The sequence below is a fragment of the Hypoxylon fragiforme genome (assembly GCF_022984875.1).
Source record: "Hypoxylon fragiforme strain CBS 206.31 chromosome Unknown GGS25scaffold_10, whole genome shotgun sequence".
Classification (NCBI taxonomy): Eukaryota; Fungi; Ascomycota; class Sordariomycetes; order Xylariales; family Hypoxylaceae; genus Hypoxylon; species Hypoxylon fragiforme.
The window spans coordinates 1,118,017-1,136,181 of record NW_026054765.1 but is presented as its reverse complement, the minus strand read 5'-3'; the positions used below and the strand labels follow the sequence as shown (position 1 = coordinate 1,136,181).

The window sequence follows — 18,165 nt, the reverse complement described above, 5'->3', positions numbered from 1 at the left end:
GGCTTACTTTTGGCGTCGCTGATACCTGGACTGGTAAGAAAAAAGAGACCAAAACCTGATGCCAAGAGCCTAGACTAAGGAAGCCTTTTTCTCATCCATCCAACGCCATGTTCTTTGTGGAGCCAGATAGTAGGGAATGAGGAGCAGTGATTCATCACGAGATCCTTTGGAGTACTTTCCTCCAGATTACATATCATTATACTCATCTCTGGCCGCTAGAGGCTCTCTAGACCATAAGTAAACCTCCGAAAGGTCAGCTCTCGCTAGCCTTACGTAGTAGCGTTTGAGTTACCTACAGGTGAGCCGGCGTCCTTTGTTTATGCGATCTATGACCTGTCTTAAGTGTTAGGTACATATTTAGGCACGTAATAGGTTCGGCGTTCATGAAGGTATCATGAGGTACCACCTGCAAGTCAACCAAGGCAATTTATAAGCTATTCTCCTACGTGGACCTAGTAAAATAACCAGACAGATACATACCTATATGTTAGAAGGATAATACACTAGGATTTGTAACTAGCCCCGGCTGATATCAAGCCAGTCAACCGATTGATGGAAGGTTGGTGCGAGATCTCCGAACGCAGCTCAATGGATACTCGCATGCCCACAAGGGGGGATAATACATACATGGAACGGTAACACACATGAGAGCTACACCATTTCGACCATATGCCGGGTCCCTACCTAGGTTACCTACCTATCTATGTAGCTGTGTCCCTGCCTCCCTGCCTGCCTGCCTACCTGCCTGCCTACCTTACATGTATGCATATTGAAGCTTCTGCTACTACTACATATGTGTCTAGCCTACCGTATCTAAGGTTACCTAGGCAGTTAGGTATATGTAGGTATCCCGCACGTTAGTCAATGTTAGTCTTGGGCTGGCATTGCTCACCTTCGGCCTAAAATGCGATGTATAAGATCTACGCATCCTATACGACCTAGACAACCGATGTTACTTCAACACTAGCTCCCCCGCTAGTCGACAGCTCTGCGCAGTGCGCATGTATGAATCCGGCCAGGGAAATCCACCCAGGTCGGACTTGAAGAAAGTGGAGTGAAACCATGTTTGTCAAGAATATCTCGATATCGGATATCATCCTGCTTGCCTATGCACCTATCTAGGTAGGTAGGCACCTAACCTATATGTATAACATAATGTAGGTTGATATATAGCTGTTTTATATTATAGGCAAAGACCTTGGTAACGTTTAACCTACCTATATACCTACCTACCTAGGTATGTAGTAAACTAGGTAGGAAGGAAAACGTTGTTACCCCGATCGCCAAGAAGTCGAGTTGTGACTAGATCCAGAGGACCCCGGAATCGAAACAAGTATAGTATACCTATGCTCGGGGTAAGCCGGAGACACGCTTTCTGGCAGCTGCATGCGACGTATCTGTGAGGCGCGCAACGCACGGTACTACCAGCCTAGCTCGAAATACTCAACACTCTCTCCTCGCGTTCGTTCACTCACACGACGATATGCGATGATCCCCCTCCTTATACTTATGTAGGTAGTTACCTATTTGTTTATGCGATTGCGCATCTAATTTATTGTATTGGACAGCACTGCTGCCCGATCTCGTAAAAATGATGACACAGTGCATAGTGGAAGATTAGCGATAATGTACGATGACTTCGTCGTGAATATGTGAATAATACCAACATTTGCGCAAGAGCTTTGGTTATGTGCCCCTATTTCATGTGAGTGAGGGGTAGCTTATACATTCCCCTTTTAGGCCAATAATTCCACGGCAAAAAAAAAAAAAAAAAAAAAAAATGAGAAGCGCTGTTCGGTGGTAGACAAGCCTTATTGAAAATCGAAAAACGTCTTAATGAGATATTCAATAGAAAGAATCTTGTGCGATACATCAAAGGTGAGGAATAAATTCGGCAAGACTGGCAAGTCTCCCTCGCCCGGAAGAGGTTTTGCGTAGTAGTTGTAATTATATTGTCTACGTCGGAATATAAAGAGCGCCCAACATGACAGAAATAAGTTAGTGAGCCCGTGGGGGTCAAGACTCAAGGTCTGGCACGGGAAGTACTTCTTTGTATTCCTCTTCCTATTTACCTACATATATGTAGGGTATCTTCTTACCTGCCAAGTTACAAAGTACTTGTTATGTATACCTACATGTATGTAGTACTGTGAAGTGTTCCCTCGACCGGGTGGAGTCAGTAGACCCAGAAATGATGATACCTTACATCCATCTCACATCCACAACTATAGCTGCCGAAACATATCTAGGTAGGTGCAGATGGTTGGGGCAGTTTTTATCTTGCTATGACGACGTTATGGAACGATATTCAGATTCGATAGCCGTTTAATTAGATTTTTTTGGTTGATGAAGTTGACTATAAGTATGATTGGCTTACCCTCCGGCCGGCATTCAGCTTTATGGACGACCAAGCGAATCAGGATTAACGATAGGTAATTACGTTACCTACTACCTATTTACCTGTCCTAAATACAATAGATAGCTATACTAGGATCTATTCTTGCACGTTATAAACACCTATACATAGCCTCGGTAGGTGTGTACATATTACAATGCCAATGATCATCCGCTGCACATATGAACACCTTATGTAGGTATGCATAGATGCAGTACTTAGTAAGTACCTACATAACTACATGCACATATATGTTGGTTAGTTCAATGTTGTATACTAAAAGACTACATGTACATATATGCTGATGCCAGTACATGTGGTGCATAAGACGAGGGAAAGAAAGCTGTTGAGAAACCACGGGGAACAAGGCATGTACATATTGTGTACTACTCTACACGGGAATCTACCTACATACCACTTTAAGTGCACATGGTTTAAGGTTATGAAGCATCACTTATAATAAAAGGATCAATTCTCAGATCTGCGATTCGGATCCCGTTTCCCGCTAAGCGTTGGGGTTGTTGTATACCTACCTTGTATGTGGAGGAATACGGTACTACAGGTAGGTGAGGATGAGTACTTAGTAATACGATTCTATGTAGGAGAGGACAGTCAGTGGCCATTGGCAGGGGGAGCGACCGGCGTAGATCTGCAAACTCATACATGTATGTACAATACATGCATACTAACCTACATTAGAACCTACATACTCTGTAGGTAGGTGTAGTACTTGTTCCTCTATATGCTAGGGTATTATAGGATACTTCCAAGGTTCTGAATGTTGAAAAAGTGGTGTTGAATATTGAGGCTCAAACTACCAACTTACTCCTATTGCCTACTCCTTAAGCAGTCTCGGGCCGAGTCGCCCTGACATACATACATACACATGTATGTAGACATATAAAATTATAGATAGATAGGTATGTGCACAGTGGGCGCGTGCTGGACATTGCCTTACTAACCAACCTACTAAGTACATTGATAAGCATCATCAACATAACCCAGATGTTTCGGAAGTCGGATCAGATGGCAGATGCAAGCTGATATCAGCAACCAGTCGCACATGTCATCTCGCGTAGTACAGCAGTGTCCCCAAACTTACCCAGAAACTGGTTGGGTGTTATGTATGTAGAGGCGATCAACTCGGAAGGCATTTCACCTGAGCTGGTACGAAGGGAAGGGAAGGGATTGCACATACATGTGGCCGCTGTAGCATCGACCTTCCTTCTCGTTACCTGGCCAAATAGGGGCTGCAGACGAACGAATGAAGTCCCTATGTACGCTGGAGTTGGACGCATACATATCGCCATACATACAACCTTGGAACCTATTTCAGACCTCACAAACGCACAACAGGTACTATAGGTAAACAGCGAACAGCAGAGCGGTACGCCACAGCTAGGGTCGGGACCCCCCATCCGCTGAGCCCGGTCAAATCAAATTATCTACATCTCCCCAACATGGCGTTTTCCCTTTACCGAAATCCAGCTTTTCTCTTCAATACAATATAACTTATTACCCAGAGATAGACATACTATGTTTCGGAACTCGCTTCCCATTCTACAACCCATGGACAGGGTTCTTGATTGTTTAACAGCCGCTTCTATTTCGGTAGACACACTGACTTTAGCATATTACTCATGACAACCTACCTAGATAGGTAGGTGGATATCTTACTCATTATGCATCACTGCCGGGAAGCATACCTTGTAACCTCAAGAGTTGGTAGGACGTGGGGGAGAGATGTGGCTGATAATTGTAACTATATGTAGTTCATTCCATTTGAAAAGGAAAGATGTCAAAAGCGACTTCAATGTTTTATCTATTAGGGGTTTGATGATACTAAAGAAATGGGTAGTTTAGGCGACCTCAGGCATTCGGCGTTTACAACCGGTAGCGGAATAATGAGATGCGACGTTGAGTTGCGATACCCCCCTTCAATGTTTTGAATGCACTGATCGTTCCCACAGTGGTGAGTAGGCTCACATTCCGTCATATCCATGATAGCGGCCGTGTGGGTATATATACCTAGTAGTGAAGAGATCAGCAAAATAGTAGGGTTTTATAGGGCACTATACATATAGTTCATATTATCACCACATGTATCGCCTGTGCAGAGTGCACGCTGTCGTTCCCAGTCATTTACAACCGCTCCAGTCATTTCAGTCGTTCCAGTCGTCCTAGTTATCCATTAATGCGCAATACATCCATTTTACTAGCACCTATCTATCTACCTTTTAATACTGCGGATCCCTTACCTTGTCATCGCCCACAACTTGCATACAACTTACATACAACACAAGTACATAACTACCTACATACATACTTGAAACAATTCTTGCGGCGTTGGTAAAATTGGGTCTTGGCCTATGTATGTCTTTTGGATGACTAGACTCACATTGGTACCGACGATTTTCAACAAACCGCATCGCATGGCAGCTCTTTTTCCAGATCGAGGGCCTAGCGCAGAAGCTTCACTGTAGCTCTGTATGCTACAATCCATATGGATCCCAAACAATGTCACTCCAAGTATCACCAAGTACCTTTTAGGTCTCGCAGGGTCCCCGCTAATGCTGCATGTGCAGGCTGGGGGACCACATAGTGGTGGGAGCAAGTCTACATACATTAGTAGTGGCATACATAACTACCTAGTATGTACTATCATACTACTATGTAGTAGGCATGTACCGAGGGGTCTCGCGATGAGCGACTGGGGTCCGAGAGGTGCCAAGCGCTGGCAACCCCATCCCATCACAGCATCTCACTCTATTATGTCTCTTGGTCTTTGGTCTGGTCTCCTTCTCCTTCAAATGTTCCCATCTCCTTCACCATGGGATTTCTACATACACATGCATACTTACCTATTAGGTACTACTCATGTAGATAGTATGACTCTTTGTGTGTCGCTGTAAGTTGTAGCACCTATCTCAAGTACCTATTTACCTACACTGGTCAGCTCTCACACACCCAAGCTTACGCACGTGAAGCCAAAATGTTTATCGGTAGGTCTACCGAGGGTCGATAACTGACTCTCAAAATTGTAGCTATGTAGGTAGTTACAGACATACATGCTCTTGTGCTCTTATGCCCGTTTGCCCGGTTGCCCGTTTGTTCCATCATTATATCCATGAATGTAAGATAGATCTCGCAACTGCACTGCTTATTGCTCTTTTACTCTTCGTGGCCCACAAAGCTCGTCTCATTTTCTCATTTCCTCTCTGCTCTCTCTATACCAAGGCGTTACAAGGCCCCGAGGATGGGGGTGGAGAAGCTCAGTTACGTCTTCGGGCCTTCGCCGTCTGTCCATCCAACCGTGCCCCATTAGTCCTACCCCTACTCGTACATACTACGGTACGCTGATGTGCATCTCCCGCCCACGTATCTTCGTTTTCCGCTAGCCGCCCCACGGTATCACATCCACGGTCCAAATAAGACCTACATTCCACCTCCGCTGCCCAAGCCCGACCCCTCCATCTGTCTGTCTCCTCGCTTCTCTACACAGACGTGACATTCATAGCTGCGGTTCAATCAGACGCCGGGTCGTCTCGATTGTCCCCCCCATTTGTCTTTTGCCGACGACCGCAGCAAGGCTTTGCTTTTGAGGAGACCAATCAGTGCTGCTGTCTAGTTGCGACCAGCTTGACACCATCTCCATACTTCTGCATCAATATCCTAGGGGATAGGCCTATAGGCCGTATACAGCAGGATCGGATCTTCAGTGGACGTTGCCACTCTGGCTCTAAATTCTTTTTTATTTTAAAATTCCTTTTCAATTTTTTTAACTGGGGAGGGTTTTTTTCGGCTTTCCTTTTTTTTTCTTTTCTTCTATTCCTGTCATATGAATTCCGGGTTTCGGCGTTCTCTCGCAGGATAGAACCTGTCCGTTTGCCGCTGGTTGAATTACCTCGTGGGCATGATATACCCTTTCTCATGAGCTATGGAATGCCCGTTGGCTCTGGTAACGGATAATGGAGATATGCCTTGGTCAGATAGTCACAGTATGGCCTCCGAAGGATCCTCCGTCGTCATGCCTACATCTCCACTGTGGACAAATCCCGTCCACACCAATCGAATGGATACCGGACAGCTGTCCCCTATCAGCACCGAACTCGATATCCCTCCCGTGGGCATAGGCGCGTCTTCCGTGCCGACTATGATTCACTCCGCTACTTCGTCGAGCGCAGAGTCCTGGAGCACTAGCTATAGTGATGGTGCCGACATGGGCGAAGACACCGAGAACGACGTATCATGGGAGAAGAGCTCAGATGACGTGTTGACGGTTCCCAAGATAGAGCCCCTTGAAGACGATGGTTTTCAGATGGACGAGGTTAAAGAAGCCCCCCGCACACCAATGCCGGACTCAAATACCGTCCCAGCGTTACAGGCGAAGCTGAAGAGACCGAGAGGCCGGCCCCGAAAACACCCCCTCACACCCCAGGTAGCGACGAATAAGATAGCCAAAGGCCGGTCCAAGACTGGATGTATCACATGCCGGAAAAGAAAAAAGAAATGCGACGAAGCAAAGCCGCGTTGTAAGCTAGACTAACACCCATCCATCCCCTCGAGGCTAACCCCCCCGCGCAGGCTTAAATTGCGAGAAGAATGCTGTCGTGTGTGAAGGGTATCACGAAAAGACCATCTGGAAGAGTGGGAGGGAGAGGGCAGAAGAAGGTATTGATAACTAGTTACTAGGTGTACGCTCATCCTCTAACATTTCGGTATAGAGCGACAGAAGCGACACAGTTTGCCACATATTACTCTCCAGCCCATATTCCAGGGAGTTGAGACGCCCGAAGACATAATCTTCCTCAACCACTACATCAGCCACTTAAGCGGCGTGCTCACGGTTGAGGGGCAGCACAAGAACGCTTTCAAGGACATGCTCCTCCAGATGGCCGTGGAACATCGAGGCCTAATGCACTCGATCCTATCCGTGGCCAGCAGACATATCGACTACGACACCCCATACGGCATCAAAATACTCAGCTCCAATCCGAAAATCAACATGTCTTCATTAGTAGCCAGGTCTCAGTTCCACCACAACGAGGCCATGAAGAAGCTCTGCGAACCCGTGGGCAACGAAAATGATCCGAAGAACAAGGCGAACCTATCTCCCCGCTACGGACAGATGCTCTGCCTCCTCCTCCAAACGCTCGCAGAAGGCAACCCCAACGGCGAGCACCGGGTGCACCTCCAGGCCTACAAGAACCTCATCCAGCAGTCCCCGCCCCCGGACAACGCCTTCCTGATATTCATCACCGAGTTCTTCCAGTACCGGGTCTTCGCCGACGAACTCATACGTTACCACGACCTCCGCACCCCGCGCCTGGCAACCGAGGACTGGGAGCCGTGGTTGGCGATACAGCCGGCACGTCTGATCGGCGTGGCGGACGGGCTGTTCCACTACCTCGCCCAGATTACCACGATCCGGAACGTCATCCGCTCGAATATGGCCGCGGAGGTCGACCCCGTCGTCGACTACACGTCGCTATACCGCGCCGCCGAGATCGACTCCGCCATACGCGAGTGGACGCCTCACTGGCCGCCGGGCGACAGCCGCGACCGCGTGGGTTTGCTGTACAAGCAAATGATGTGGGTATATCTCTTCCGGACGATCTACCCGCCCTCCTCGACCACCTCGCCGTCCGCTGCTCTATTCACGCAGCAGCAGCCGGCGACGACGACAGCCACGGCAAGTATCATCCCCTTATCCCCGACCTCGCAGCCTCACTCCGCCCGCACGCCGCCGTCATCAGCTTCGGACCGGCCCACGAGCAGCGGCCACACCACTGCCACCGCCACCTCCACCTCCACTGCCACCATCAACACCAACACCACTACTACCAACACCAACACCAACACCAACACCATCACCAACATCACCACCCCCCCGCGCGGCGAGTCGCCTCCCCCCATCCGCTACCCCCCGCACCACGACCACCGCATCACCCTCGCCGTCGACGAGTCCCTCGCGATCCTCGACTCCTTCAAGCCCAGCGACCCGGTGCAGACGCTCCTCCTGGTGCCGTGCCTCGTGATCGGGTGCGCGTGCTTCGCGCCGGCGCAGCGCGAGCGCGTGCGCGGCGCGGTGCGCACGGTGCGCGGGTACACGGGGCTGCGCAACTGCGACCGCGTGGGCGAGGTGCTGGAGGAGGTGTGGCGGCTCATGGAGCTCGGCGACTGGACGCGCGTGTGGGACTGGCAGGGCGTTGCGCGCGGCATGGGCCTGGATTTCTCCTGCGCTTGACACGCTCGCCGCGCATTCTCTCCCGCTGTTGTCCCTCTCCCAATTTAACTGCTCGTGGTTATCCCGAACTCTTCTTCTCCGTACCCGTCATAAGTAGGTCTGCGAGTCTATGTTGCTCACAGGACCCGGGGATGTCGGGTATGAAGCCCGCCCGATGAGAATATATTTTTTTCGGGGGTTGAGCCTCTTTTTTCTTTTTCTCGTACCTATTCCCTTTTTTTTTTTCTTTTTTGATGAAGGAAAAATCCCAACAAAAAAACACATCTTTCACCCATCTTTCGTTTTTTTCCCTTCTATTTTTTTTTATCGGCGATCAACTTTATCTATCATCGTACATTTATACCCATAGGTCAACAGTCTTGGTTTATGTTATCAAACAAATTACAGCGTGAGGAGAGGTTTATACCACAGGCATATTTATTCGGAGGCGGTAGTGATGGGGGCGGCGCTCAAAGGGAGGGGGGGGGGGGAGGAACGGGTGAAGGATGAGATATTGCGAAAATATTCCAGACGACGGATGGATGACGACGACATGGTCATTGCGGTGTGCACGCCATCTTCTATGCCTAGCATATGGGCACTTGGTTGGTTTGTTGGCTGGCCGGCTGGCGCAGTTAGCAGCAGCAGCTAGGGTTATTCACCTATCTTTCTGGCAACATGGCGTTTCTTCTCGAAGGGCTTGGTTGGTCTGGGGCTAAAGGGGGGCTACTAGGGGGGGGAAGGAAATGAAGCTGTTTGTTGAGTTGTTCTTTGTTGTCCCGAGAACAGGCGGGCTTTGATGGTTCTACAACCAGTTATGGAATATTTCGGACGGCGTTTACCTTTTTTTACCTTGCATTTTACTCTTCGGGCTTTTCTTTTTTATTCCTTTTTTTTCGGTCTTTTGCTGTAACTGGAGCATAGTCATTGGTTAAGGGGGGGTACATATCTATCAGGGGGGGGGGGGGTTCGTTTCACCCCTTACTACCACATTCGTGGGGCGATCATGAAATATTTAGGGATCCATACCAAAGTTCGCGCCCTCCTTCACACCGAATCCTTAGGTACCTATTTTCACCGTATTTCGACAATGCCCGTGTCTACCACTGGGGACTCTCGCCATAAGTAAGTCTTTCTATGATCACTTACACAACTGGTCGCGTCCTTTGAAGCAGCTTGTGGGTAAGTCAGGCACACCTAGTACCATGTAGACAGTCTCCTGAGGAACCGTGTGAGCACATGCCTGCCTAGGCCGAAGCTGTGCTCAGGCCAAGTCAACTTTACAATGGGACTTCTAGGCCTCTCCAGCAACAACACTACCTAGGGCAGCTAGTGACTTGACACATATGTATGTAGGCAGTATATAAATTCCCATGCTCTATTTCCATTCTCGTCAAACCAGGCTATCAACATCTACTCCAAATATTCCCTACATACCTACCTACATACAGAGTGAGCCTCGCAAGGCCTACGTCAGCATTAAATCAACATGGCTCCGGATAGTGAAGCCGCGACAGAATTCACATGCTTCCCTAAGCTACCCAGGGAAATACAATTCATGATTTGGGATGCGCACAAATTGAACCTCCCAGTTATAAGGCACTGCTTCACGATAAACAGAAGGCGGGTTCGTATGTACGTAGCCATCGACTCCAAGACGGGAGAGATTGTCCGCAACAGAGTGAGCCGAGAATATAACCCTCAAGAGTTACTACCTTACGAAAGCCGGATTCGGTTTCCTGGCACTGTAATTGTCTGGTTGCATGAAATTGGGAACTATAAGTTAAGTGACTTCTTCAGTACAGACAGTTTGATGCAAAGCGGCCAGTCTTTCGTCTACATTCGGGTAGATATGGAGCGCGACATCTTCTGCTTCGGCCCGTGCGAGTACAGCCGTTACGGAAGTAGCAGCAGAAGGACAACGAAGGAGTGGTTCCGCTTCCTCCACAACCCGATTAACCAAGACCAGCCGCTACTTTACAACCATTGGATCTTCCGTGTCCGAAATCTCGCTCTCGGCGTTATGGACCCCGGTTATACCATAACGCGGTGGGATACCCGGGTCCTTGAGGGCATGCAGCGCCTACGGTATATAAAACTTGTCGCTCCTCGGCTTCTCATACGACCTAGTCCTGAGCTGACAAGAAGGAGCTTGAAATATAAAGAGTGGTTTGTCGAGGAGAATATGCTTGACAGGGAGAACCGAGATTTACTACGCAATCATACCAAAACGGCACTGAAGAGTATCGGGGAAAAAATAGCGGCACACGATGTCAACACGAAAGTGACGCCAGTTATCGATCTTTTGCTAGAGTGGTGTTCATAGTCATGAGTAGTATCTTGACCAACCCATAAATACATGTTGCAGGTGTCTGAGGCTTCATGGCCCCACTAGGCCTGCCAGCCATATATTGGCACTCCGCCAGTGTAGTCTAGAATAAAGCAAGCTTTCTTCCTTTCATCTTTCTTGTTATTTGTGGCAGTGCAACTGCAACAATACATCACAGGCTTACATTTGTTCCTGTATTAGGTCTATTCTTGTGTATCTAGCAAAGGCAACTGCCCAACTACTAATGTGAGTAAAAGGACTGCTTGTGATAAAAATTGTTATCTATTTGTAATAAAAGATATTTGGTGTAACTATACCATGCCCCCTTCACGCGCGTGTGGCTAATTATTTGGAATGTCTCGCATAGCTAATAGACAGTCAAGTCAACCCAGTAGCTAGAACAGTCCCTTAGATGGCTACCCAGAAACATAGGTACCTAGGCACGGTAGGTATTATTCTCGTAATCTTTTGATTTCAGCTAACCCCTGAATGTATCATTCATACCCCCAGACCTAAGCTATCAGGGGCTATCCGTTCCCACAATAACCATCACATCACACAAAAGACAAACCCAATCCGACTCATTAAATAAGAAACTTTCAATTATATGTATACCTAACATATGGATATGAATATAGTTAGTAGTTAAGCCCAAGCCCAAGACTCCTCTATCACAACCTAACACCACTCATTACCTCAGCCCAAGCCCAGCATCATATCTCGGCCCACCCCCCCTCTTCCTCGACGCCACCGTCCGATTGAACCCCTCATAGTCACCCACGCTCGGCGGCAGATCCTCGACCTTCGTGCCCCAGGAACTCTCGTTCCTGCCGAGCGTAAGCACGAGCTCCTTGCCCTCCGTAAAAAAGCTATGGTCGACCCAGTTCCTCGTGTACGGCTCGCCATCCAGCGTCGCGCTCTGTATGTATATCGCCTCGTACGCCGGATCGAAATTGACATTCCGTATCGTCGCCGTGTTCCCCGTGAGCGGGCTCGTGACGTTGACGCTCTCGAAGAAGGGCGGGATGATGAGATACACGTTCTGCCCCGGGTTGGGGAACAGCCCCATCATGGAGAAGGCGACGAAGGAGCCCATGGCGCCGCTGTCGTCGTTGCCGGGGAGGCCCTCGGGAGTGGTGTCGAAGAAGCGGGGGATGTAGAAGTGGGCGCGGCGGGCGGAGAGGGCGGGGCGGCCGGCGTAGTGGTACTGGAAGACGGTGAGGAAGGCCGGCTCGTTGCCGATGTAGGTGATGTTGCTGTCGTGCAGGAAGTCGAGCCGCCGCACGAACGGCCCGGCGCCGCCGTACAGCGCGATCAGGTCGCCCTGGTTGTGCGGCACGAAGAAGCCGTACTCCCACACGCTGCTCTCGAACGTCTCGTGCGCCGTGTTCTGCAGCGAGCACGATGTTCCGGAGTTGTCGATGTTGCTGCACCAGAGCGGGTCCTGGTAGTCCCACGTCTCGTTCAGGAATTTCGGCTGGAAGAACCCGGTAAACCCCGTGTCGGCGCCGCTGTCGAATTTTGATGTTTGGTCTGCTTTGTAGAGACGCTTCCAATTGTCGCTAGTGCGGAGATACTTCTCCGCGTCGGCGGTATTGTTACGTAGCTGAGCCATTTGGGAAATCGTGAAGTCGTTGTAACTGTACTCGAGAGTGCGAGATATACTCCTCGTCATCGTCCCAAAGCCCTTGTAGTCAAAGTCTTGCACAGGGATGTATCCGAGCGCTTTCCAGCTGTCGAGTCCACCGCGTCCTTCGCTTGACCAGTCGAAGGGCTCTACTTCTGCGTCTTTTACGACTGCTTCGTAGCCCGTGTCCCAGTCGATGCCATCCGTGATACCCTTGAGGAACCCATCTGCTAGTATTACGTCCGCATTCGAGCCACCCTGGCAACTATTAGTAAAGTTTCTAGACTGAAGGAATCGCAATATCATACCTGCGTATAGCCCTTGGAAAAAGTCATCCGACAATCTGGCAGCCAACCCTCATACCTATAAGTATCGATCAAAGAGCGGATCATCTGTGCCACTGCGGCCGGGTCGAGCAGAGTCAAAAACGGGATCTGGCTCCTAAAGCTATCCCAGAGGCTTCGTTGTGTTAGTAAGACATGAGACATTCCAGACCGCACCACGTAGACTAACCAATAAAACGAGTCAAAATACGGCTCGCCGGTATTGAAAAGCGGATTTTCTCCCGTGTAGTTCTGAGGGTTCACCATCGTTCTGTACACGCCGCTGTAGAAGTTCTTCAGGAAATCCTCACTGACGCCTTCCGAAGACACGCTGATTGGGCTGAGCTTCTCTCTCCAGGCATCCGCCGCAGTCTGCTCGATCTGATCAAAGTTGTAGTCCGGGATTTCGCTCTCCGCATTAGAGCATGCTTGCTCGGAGCTGATAAAGCTCAGGCCCACACGCGCGAGTACCGGTGTGTCGGCGGACTGGAATCTGATAAAAGCGCCTCCGGGAAGGGGGTACCCGTTGATTGACCGAGAGATGGTCAGGTTCTTTGCGTCTGTGCTGGCTCTGCTGTTAACAAAGATGCCAGTGTCAAAGATTGCAGGACCCGAGAAATCGGTGCAGAAGTGAAGTACGCTATTGTTTTTCGCAAGTTAGCAACAGCACTGACAAACGTGTTCGGCAGTACAGCTAAGACACCACTTACTATTGCCCTTGACTGAAACTCGACTGGAAACGCGCGGAACCCGTAATTCTCCCCGTCTCGGGGTCGATCGCAACAGTGCCATTATTTTGGCGCGAATCCGAAAGATCGGTCAGATCCTGTAAGAGCAGGGGATGCCCATCCGTTGCCGGAAAGGTGAACTGGAAGAGCGCCGTATGCTGCGCCGCCGTCATCGCGACGTCGATTCCAGAGTTGAGGGTGACTCCAAAGTAGCCCGGGCGCGCCACGACGCTGTTATCGTTGAACTGACCGTGGTTTGCCGATCGCGTTTTCTTGGGGTATTCGCATCGGTCGATGTCGTCGCCCGGGCAGCTCGCATACGGGAAGAGCGGGAAGTTCCCCAGGGACGGGGATCCTCCGGTTCCGGAATCGTGCATCGCCGAAAAGCCGGAGATGGGGGTGCCGTCGAGAGTGAAGCCGCCTTGGTTGCTTACGCTGGTGGTGTCGGCGACGGCCTTCGCCATGCCGTACGGCAGTGTGGCGCCTGGGAAAATGTTGCCTCCATTTCGGCTCCCGATTAGCTGGTCGACGTATGAAAGGGGGTCATATTCCGCGGCATTGGTCCCTAGTGTCTTCGCCGCGATGATTATGGCGATTGAGCCTAGACGCATGCCGAATGAATGCATTGCGACTAATCTCTTTGCTGCGACAGGACAGAGAGAAGTGCAGGGGAAACGAATGTGAGGTTTAGGTACCAGGTACGTTCGATCATAACCCTTATTAATTCATTGGTGTCCAGTCAATATACATACATTCCTCAAGGGCAACGAGCTTGAACCGCTACTTTCTTTGGGAGAGACACATAACAACCTTAACTCAATACTAAAGAACTCGTCCACCACTTACCTACATATGTAAGTAAATAGTTGAGTGCTAAGTACGATGAGATCAATATTATTTTTCCAAATAGCAGGAGCTAGAGACATTGTCTTGGGTCCCGCCGAGTGACCTCGACAAAGCTCGCGTGTTATCACAAGATTCACAACTGCTACTAGGTAGCCACCTACCTAGGAGGTCGGTACCTGGTAGGGAAGGGGTCATTAGGGCCATCAAGGGAATAACCTTCCATTCCTGGCGACGCGGGTGTATCTTTCGCTATTATGTATCATTTGCATCATGCGCGCTGCAGAAGGCCGCAACCAGTGACCGAAGCAGGTGTTCCAATCGTCGTCCCACCGTTACATTAGGTAGTAGGTAATTTGCTTTACCATCGCGTGTTTCCATAAGTCGCGTCCTCTTATCCATCGTTATCTTGAAATGCGCGGGGTATTCAATCCTGCGATCTGCATCTGCAGGGAGAGGCTGGAGTGAGAGATATAATAACACTACCTACTCCAATGCCGGACGGACATAAGGAGCCGAGCCCATCATAACCAATCTAGGTACCTAGGTAGGGATAAGGGGCTCGGTATTAGTTTATGTAGCAAATGCCTACATATATATGGAAGTAGGAATCTACCTCGCGCACCGATGGCTTTCCGCTGTGTTTCCGGGAAATTAGTTGCTGCAAACGCCATGCAGGAAGAGGAAGGTCGAGGATTGGAAGCTGCACGAAGTCCACGGTGTGCTACGTAGCAGCCAGTTATTAACAATCAAACTTCCCGTTAAATAATAATCACGTATGCGGCTCCCCCTTTTTCTCTGTGAATTGTTGCATCGACTTTGTGGATCTCTAAAAAGTTGATGAACATCGCAGCATGCAAGGCAGGCAGGAGGAGTAGGTACACGATCATAGGGGGGGGGCATCCTATCGGATCTTTCCCGATGCCGGCATATCGCTAAGGTTAGTAGATCACATTGCGCATTCAGGGGTCAATTAAATCACACGCCAATGAACTCCGCTTGGTTGCTGGTTGAGGGTATCGCAAGTTATCTACCTATCTAGATTCGTCATACTGTTCTATTGATTAGATTGTTGGCTCGAGGGGAAATCCGGCCGATTCCAGTTGAAGGTATCGAGGAGGTCGAAGTTGAAGTCGAGCTGTGTTGGAGGGTCCCACTCAAACACCGTGGGCTGCTCATAAACGCTCGATGCAGCGTTCAACGTTTGGTCGAGAACTCGCTGGATAATCGACTTTGCATCGCTACAAAGGGCGCCGTTCACTCCCGACGGACCGACCCAGTCTAGATAGGCCACAAGGAGGCTAAGCTTCTGGATTATGTTGGAGCGGGTGATTTTGGGGTCGTTGGGAAACTTGACGTGAAGACTGGGCTTCAGTAGCTCCAGACAGAGAATCCCACCGGCGGGCACGGCGTAGGCCATGACCTAGGGAGGCGCGATTAGACATTAGAGACTAAGAATCGTGTCGAGTGCATGCACGCATGTGTGTACTTACAAGCCATTCTGCATCATTTCGAAATGCTGCAAATCTATCGAGCTGCAGGTAGTCTACCATACGTCAATACATATTGCCAAATATGTGCTTCTCAATTGAATGCATCGACTTACTGCAACTTGTCAGTTTCATTTTCCAGACAAATGGGAGGTTTGATATTACTACATACCTGGGCAACGTCAGAGTGACCAAGTCATAGCTGATCTTCAATAAATCACCTTTATCCTCATATCCATATCGAAGCAAGAGTCTGTCGACGAAAAACATGTTCTGCAAGTGTTCCTGCTGCAAGAACAACCTTGCGCTTACCGTTAGCATGGGAACCGTCTGGTCCTCCAAGTCGAGGGGGTTGAACTGGATGCAGGAGGGAAACTCGGACACTGCTTGTAACTCTCGATCTCGAAGTTTTCTGCGCCAACTAGTCAATGATTGAACTTCGTGAAGTATGTCCAGCATGCCTGGGTAGACTCACAGCAAGGTTTCAATGGACGCGACTTGTTCATTGCTAAGCGCAATCTCAAAGATCTCCTCGCGGATCGCCGCGAGGATCGAGCGGGCGCGTATACGGGTAAAGAAATGCATCTTCCCATCAGTATTCCACCCCTTTTCGTCTAGGCGCTCGATCGCTTTCACGAGATCGTCGTGGCCCGCGAACAGATACTCGGCGCCGATATCTAGCGGGAGAGGCGCTGACGCGAATCGTCGGCTCATCATGGGGGGTCTGCCGGTGAAAGAGACTAGCAGCTGCGCCATGGCGTACATGTGATGGTACAGGCTCTTCTTGATCTCGGACATGAAGGATACGCGGTGGCGGTCCCGCTCTTCGAGGACGTGGAAGCCGAGGAACGTCACCAGGGCCATGGCTTCGGCGTGCGATCTCCATACGAGCAAATCTACGACAAGACTCGGAATTAGCAACTCTGTGCGCAACCATTTTGACGCGCGGTGCAGCTTGCATAGCACCATATTCTACCCCGGAGTAAAAGGGGGGGGGCGTAGGAATTTTAAACCCAAACCATCCACGTACCAGCATCACCAACCAGCATCGAGTCCACCGCCGTGCACTTCTGGCTCAAGTACACCATCAGCGTGTTCCCCGCCGAGAACTCCTTGCACAGCTCGACGCACAGCCTCAGATTCTCCCTCGCGATGCCGAAGTTCCGATCAAACTCCGCCGACCTCTTCGCGTTCCACGCGCCGCGGTCCGAGCCGGGCACAAACTGCCAGTAGATCGACAGCATGCCGAGCGACTCCCAGCGCATGTTCGCGCCCGAGAACTGCGCGTACCACCGCTCGGGGTCGGGTTCGTCGTCGGTGAACGGCCGCGCGGTGTTCGTGCACAGGGTTTGGATCACGGCCTCGAAGTCCCGGCGGTCGACGGAGGGGGGCGGGGAGCTGAAGTAGTGCCCGAAGGTAGAGTAGAAGGACTGCACCAGCCGCAGCGTGACCATGCGGTCCCAACCGTCGTTCTTGAAAGAAAGGAGCAGCCGGGTCCCGCGCACGGGGTCCGGCACGTTGCGTAGGACTGTGAGAGCCATGTCGCGCACCCGGACCGAGAGATGGCTCTGCGAATGCTGCTGCGCTGCTTCTACAGCGGGGGTGGGGTGGGTGGTATTCTCGGACTGAGGCGAGACGATACCCTCGGATCCATGGAGAAGCGATAGGCTGTCGTAGACGTGGCAGTAGCTGGTCGGGCCGAGGTAGCCGGTCCCAATGGACCCCGGAGCCTGTGCATCGGGTCTCACAGCCGGAGTGCTCTGGCTAAGCCGGTGAGGTTCGTGTCGGGTACTGCTGGAGAGCTGTGCGGATGATGTCGGAGACGGCAGCGGACTCCGAGACCTGGGCCTTTTGGGGCCGGTGCTGAGATACACGCATTCTGATTCCTGCTTTCTCTTTGTGCACCGGCCACAGATAGGCTGTGTGTGGTCGCAGGCCAGTTTACGCTTTCGGCATGGCTTATAGACCTTGTTAGTAGAGTGCTTCGGATAGGGGCTGATACATATAGGTACGTGTGAGTCACTTACATCGCATGCCTGTAGTCGGCCATTGGGTCTTCGGGGCGGTGCAATATCATCCATCAAAAGACAAGATTAATATGAGTCATTGACACAATCTGTAACACCTACGACTCCAATGTCGATAATTCCGAAGCCGCAAGCCGTGCAGCGTCGTTGACGTTGATATTGAAGCGTCGCTCCGAT

At 50.4% G+C, this 18,165-nt stretch overlaps 4 protein-coding genes across 4 annotated transcripts; 2 read left to right on the top strand and 2 right to left on the bottom strand.

Moving 5' to 3' along the window:
• Nucleotides 1–6,395: 6,395 nt before the first annotated feature.
• GGS25DRAFT_526205 (fungal-specific transcription factor domain-containing protein) lies at nt 6,396–8,642 on the top strand (the record flags this gene model as incomplete). The annotated part of the gene is made up of 3 exons (XM_049264939.1): nt 6,396–6,927; nt 6,980–7,066; nt 7,120–8,642. The coding sequence occupies 3 exons, from the start codon at nt 6,396–6,398 to the stop codon at nt 8,640–8,642; spliced, it is 2,142 nt and encodes a 713-aa protein (XP_049112233.1).
• Nucleotides 8,643–9,930: 1,288 nt separating this feature from the next.
• Nucleotides 9,931–11,119, top strand: GGS25DRAFT_528191 (uncharacterized protein). Its single transcript, XM_049265164.1, has one exon. It carries the CDS (start codon nt 10,111–10,113, stop codon nt 10,945–10,947), a length of 837 nt encoding a protein of 278 aa, XP_049112232.1. The 5' UTR covers nt 9,931–10,110; the 3' UTR covers nt 10,948–11,119.
• Nucleotides 11,120–11,579: 460 nt separating this feature from the next.
• On the bottom strand, nt 11,580–14,388 carry GGS25DRAFT_81601 (glycoside hydrolase family 92 protein). Its single transcript, XM_049266043.1, has 4 exons — nt 13,611–14,388; nt 13,091–13,540; nt 12,886–13,036; nt 11,580–12,835 (listed from the first exon to the last, which is right to left on the bottom strand). The coding sequence occupies exons 1-4, from the start codon at nt 14,252–14,254 to the stop codon at nt 11,642–11,644; spliced, it is 2,439 nt and encodes an 812-aa protein (XP_049112231.1). The 5' UTR covers nt 14,255–14,388; the 3' UTR covers nt 11,580–11,641.
• A 1,140-nt stretch (nt 14,389–15,528) lies between these two features.
• Nucleotides 15,529–18,042, bottom strand: GGS25DRAFT_526202 (uncharacterized protein; the record flags this gene model as incomplete). Its single annotated transcript, XM_049264938.1, has 6 exons — nt 15,529–15,894; nt 15,965–15,998; nt 16,134–16,373; nt 16,437–16,857; nt 16,992–17,919; nt 17,989–18,042. The coding sequence occupies 6 exons, from the start codon at nt 18,040–18,042 to the stop codon at nt 15,529–15,531; spliced, it is 2,043 nt and encodes a 680-aa protein (XP_049112230.1).
• Between the last annotated feature and the right edge of the window lie 123 nt (nt 18,043–18,165).

Coding starts and splice junctions, on each gene's coding strand:
- GGS25DRAFT_528191 (XM_049265164.1), top strand. CDS start 10,111: ATGGCTCCGGATAGTGAAGCCGCGACAGAATTCACATGCTTCCCTAAG.
- GGS25DRAFT_81601 (XM_049266043.1), bottom strand. CDS start 14,254: ATGCATTCATTCGGCATGCGTCTAGGCTCAATCGCCATAATCATCGCG. Junction 13,541..13,610: donor AGTTTCAGTCAAGGGCAATA/GTAAGTGGTGTC, acceptor GAAAAACAATAG/CGTACTTCACTTCTGCACCG. Junction 12,836..12,885: donor TTTCCAAGGGCTATACGCAG/GTATGATATTGC, acceptor AATAGTTGCCAG/GGTGGCTCGAATGCGGACGT.